This window comes from Fonticula alba (assembly GCF_000388065.1).
Source record: "Fonticula alba strain ATCC 38817 unplaced genomic scaffold supercont2.6, whole genome shotgun sequence".
NCBI classification, from domain to species: Eukaryota; order Rotosphaerida; family Fonticulaceae; genus Fonticula; species Fonticula alba.
The window spans coordinates 564273-569021 of record NW_009242976.1 but is presented as its reverse complement, the minus strand read 5'-3'; the positions used below and the strand labels follow the sequence as shown (position 1 = coordinate 569021).

General features: G+C 67.2%; 1 protein-coding gene across 1 annotated transcript; it reads left to right on the top strand.

Moving 5' to 3' along the window:
* Window positions 1–7: 7 nt before the first annotated feature.
* Window positions 8–3806, top strand: H696_03790 (hypothetical protein; the record flags this gene model as incomplete). Its single annotated transcript, XM_009497649.1, has 3 exons — window positions 8–276; window positions 485–1320; window positions 1483–3806. Exons 1-3 carry the CDS (start codon window positions 20–22, stop codon window positions 3804–3806), a joined length of 3417 nt encoding a protein of 1138 aa, XP_009495924.1. The 5' UTR covers window positions 8–19.
* Between the last annotated feature and the right edge of the window lie 943 nt (window positions 3807–4749).

Here is a 4749-nt window from a genome sequence, read left to right as displayed (position 1 = left end):
CCCCCCCCGAGAAGGCAGCATGTCGACCGACGCCCTCACGCAGCCGTTTGCCGACGGTGCCGGTGCGTCCGTCGGCCGTGATGCCCCTGCCCTGCCGACGCCGCCATCGGCGCTGGCTTCCTCCCCGGTGACCGGGGACTCCTCGACCAGCGGCCCCGATTCCGGCTCCTCCGACCATGCCAACGGGTTTCTCATTTGCTTCGGCTGCCAGCAGCCCATCATTGATCGCATTGTCCATGCTCTGGGGGAAACCTGGCACCCGGATCACTTTGCCTGGTTCGTGACGCTCTGCCCCGGCCAAGTGGCTGTCTCTTGTGTGCGGGCCATGGACTTCCTGGGCTAACCACTCCCGCCCTCTTGTGTGCTTGCCCCGGCCCGGCTGCCCTCCTTGCCTTGCCTCTTCGCGCCTCCCTCCTTCCCCCCCCCCCCCCCCCCCCCCCCTCCCCTCGCCCCTCGGTCACGGCTCGCCTTTGGGTCTTCGTAGCTCGGACTGTCGGATCTCCCTGGCCAATCGGCCCTTCTATCGCCATGAAAATCGCCCCTACTGCGATCAGCACTACTTGGCCCTGCAGCGACGCCTCCGTCGCGAGGCCAAGGCCGGCCTGACCACCTCCAAGACGTCTTCATCCCCCGGGCCATCGGACCGGAAAACGGCCAAGGACCGCCGGGCCGGGGCCAGCAAGCGTCGACCCACCGACGCCTCGACCATCCTTCCGCCACGGCCCATCAGCCCGACCAACACCCAGGCACCAGCAGCAGCCGCCGCCGCCGCCGCCGCCCTGGCCCCGTCGCCTGCTCCGGCGTCCCTTCCACGGCGCCTGTCCTCGACGCCGGCCCCCCTCAAGCTTTCCAACTCCAATGCCAGCTTGAATGTTGGCGGCCCGCCGAGTGCCGGGTCGCTGGTTTCCCCGCGGTCACCCTCCTCCAGGCCGAACTTGTCCATCTCCATCCCGGTGAGTCCCTTCAGTCCGGATTCGCCACACGCGCGCGCCCCCGGGTCAATCGGCCGTAATGCTGCCGCAGCCACCGGCCCCGGGGCCACCGCCGCAACTGCTTCTCTCACGGGCCCGACCTCTTTGCCGGCCGTGGCGCCGCTCATTCCGGACCTCGATGTCTCCTCCTCCCTGGCGAGCCTGGTCGAATCGATCACGGCCCCGGCATCGGCCCAATCCCTCCATCCGCCGGACATCCCGGGCCCGGGGTCGATGCTCATCAATCGCGCGGCTTCTTCCGGGGGCTTTTCCCGCCATGCTTCCGAATCGACCGTCCCCCTGCCGGGCGGACCATTGCCATCTGAGCAGGAGGCTGATGCACTCAGTCGTACGCGCAGCCTGCTTGTCTCGCTCTTTGGGCCCCCCTTCCCTTCCCTTTCCACACACACACACACACACACACACACACACACACACACACACACACACGCACATACACCTACCTCGCGCCTCTCCATGTGACTGACCCGGTCCCGCTGTCCTTTGGTAGCCCTTTCGGATCCCTTCCTCAGTTACTATCACCCGTCGCTTGGTGATGCTTTGACGTCCTACAACAATGCCCCCAATGCCCACCCCGCGGCCTCCTCCTCCTCCTCCTCCTCCACCACCACCACCACGGTCTCTTCCCATGCCTCGGCCTCTTCGACCACGTCCTCCTTCGGGTCGGCATCCGGTGCCGGGCTGGTGGCCCCACTGAACGACCCTCACAGCCATGGCCAGAGTGCCACCAGCAGCGTCCTGGCCGACCTGTTCGAGGCGTTGGAGGCCGACGAGGAGCTGGCCCTGGCCGGGGGCATGTCATCGCCCAGCTCCGACACCCTGGTTACCACGAGCCCGCGGCTGGACTTCCTGGAGGACGGCTGCCTGACCTCCGATGATGAGTCGGCCGCTGGTGCCTCCTCCTGCTCTTCCTCCTGCTCTTCCTCCTGCTCGGCCGGGCTGTCCTCCGGAAGGACGTACGTTGTTGATGATGGTCGCCATCCGATCCGGGAGCGCTCCTCCTCGCGATCCTCCTCGGAAGATGGCGGTGCATCCATGGTCGTGTCGTTGGTCCCGTCGCCGGCGGCCGCGGCGGCGGCCGCCGCGTCGGCCTCGCCATCGGCGCCGCCGGGCGCCGAGGGCCCGGCCATTGGTGTCACTCACCACAGTGGGGGCGACGATGCCCCAACCACTGCCAGCGGCTCCTTCAACATCACCACCTCGTCCCCCACCGTGGACGAGTCACGGCCCTCGGGCCCCAACGCCGCCGCGACCGGTGGCCCCCTCGGCACCACGGCCATGGTCCCGCCGAATGCCTTTGTGGCTGAGCTGCGGCGGCAATTGCAGGATGCATTGCTGCTGAACCGCCAGCAGGAAGACCTGGTGGCCCGGCTCACGCGGAGCCTCGCCACCAAGGACAATGACCTGCAGGCGTGCTTGGTGTACCTCCGTGCACGGGATGACGAGGTGGCTGCCCTGCAGGCCCGCGCAGACCTCATGCAGGATATGCTGGCCGCGCGGCAGGCCGATTTGGATGCCAGCCGCGCGGAGGTGGCCACCCTGACGCAGGATCTGGCCATGCGCGATGCCCAGCTTCGTGAACGGTCGACCCAGCTTCGCGAGGCGGTGTCCCAGGCGGATCGCTTCCGTCGGATGTTGGAGCAAGAGCGCTCCAGTGGGCAGGGGCGGCCATCGCCGCTGCATGTGGCCGCGGCGGCGGCGGCGGCGACTGCCGCCGTGTCTGCCATGCCGGCGGCCGGCCCGCCGGTTCCCCTGAGCACGACGCCCTCCGCCGCGGGTGGCATGGCTTCGGCGACGACCGGCGCCTATCACCACCTGCCCGGCATGTCGTCCGGCGCCCCGGCATCACACTTCCTTCACCCCTATCAGTATCAGGTCCAGTATCAGCAGCAGGCGGCCCAGTATGCGGCGGCGGCCTTTTCTTCGGCCTCCTCGTCATCCTCGGCCTCCGGGGTGTGTCCCTCTTCGCCGGCGTCCTCCTATGCGCCGTCTGTGGCGTCCTCGGTGTCCTCGGCCACCATGGCCGCCGTGGGCGGGGCCACCGGCGCCGGTGGCGGCCTTGTCAGCCTGATGCCCTCCCCGGTGACCACCACCGGCGGCAGTCAGACATCCAGTGGGGGCTCGAGCCCGGTCCGTGCGCGCAGCCCCTCACCAAGTCCGCTCATGCCCTCGATCACCTCGTCTCTGGTGAGCGGGACCTCGCCACGGGTGCGGCTCCACCGGCAAATCTTCATCGTCCAGCCGCGGCGCTCATCCCTGGCCCCGGTGTCCGCGCATTTGCCCACCCCGCACCACCAGCAGCAGCTGTCCCATCCGTCGGAGTCCTCCTTCTCCTCCCTGCTTGGGAATGGTGGCGGTGGTAATGGGGGGAGCCCCATTCCGCCCGGGTCCCCGCTTTCGGCTGCCCAGTCAGCCAGCCTGCCCCGGACGATGCCCTCCTCGACGATGGTGGTATCGGTGAACCCCTCCAATGGCGGGGCTGCCGCCACGGCCGAGGATGGTGGGCCGCCTCCGGCTGCAGCCACTCTCCAGCTCCTGCGCCAGTACCACCAGCACGCGACACCGGAGGACTTGACCGTGGCCGGGCACGATCTGCAGAAGCACGCGCAGCACCAGCACCAGCTAAGCAGCAGCAGCAGCAGCAGCAGCAGCAACAACAACAACAACAGCGGGCCCAGCACCGGCAGCTGCTTGCGTTCCTTCTCGGGGCATCTCCGGATCAGTAGCGACACTGACATCGGATCCGGCACGGTCAATGCGACTGGTGGCACCGCCAACCGCCATCCCGTGGCCCTGGCCTCGGTGCCGCAGTGAGACCGACCGAGAGCGCGAGGGGGGCGGATTTTCCCCCTCTCCCTCTCTCTCTCTCTCTCTCTTTCCATTCCCCCTCTTCACACCTGCCTGTGGCATGTATTCACTCAGTGCATGCCCATGTGCCAGTCCTCCTCCCCTTCCTTTCTCCCCTCCTCCGCTCTGCCCCTTCACCCGAGGGCAGGCCGGCCAATGGGGAAAGAAGGATGGCCGCCCTGGCGCATATTTTGTCCTTGTTTCACCATCTCATCCTCGTGTATGGTGCGAGATGTGCCTACCCCTTCCGCGCGGAAACGTGCGCGCGCACACACACGCACGCATGGACACGAACATATATGTACAAAAATGTCCATGTACACTTCTCTCCTTGTGGGCATACACCAATGTACTTTGCCTAGAGCCCTCCCTGCGTTTGTCTCGATGCTTCGTTTTGTGTGCCGGTGCGCGGAGGGGGGGGGGGGGGGGCAGGGCCCTCTCAAGAGGGAGAGGGCAACCCAGTGTGAGTGGGCGGCTCTCAATCCACCTCCGGGGCCCGAAGCAACACCCATTCTCCGGTGGAACGGTCCGCGGGGGCCTCCATGCGAGGAATGCAGCACGCAGTCCGGCGGAAGCGCGCCTGTTGTAGGGGGGTCACGGACAGTCAGGCGGGGCATGGGCAGGAGCAGTTTATCGACATGTGTGTGTGTGTGTGGCCATAACTGCCGATGCGTGCATTTGAGCGTGTCCCGGCGGGTGGACGGAGGAAGGGACTGCGGCATGGGCAAGTACACGAGGCGGCTCCAGGGGTGGGCATCGCACACGCACCTTGCTTTGGGTGTCTCGGGCCCGCTGTGCCTCTCTTTCGGGTCCTCTGGCTGAGGGGGTGCATCGCATTCGGTTGTGTGGGATGTGCGCGCAGACCATTGCCCCTCATCCCCGGGGTTATGGGGTTTATGGTTGCACCCTC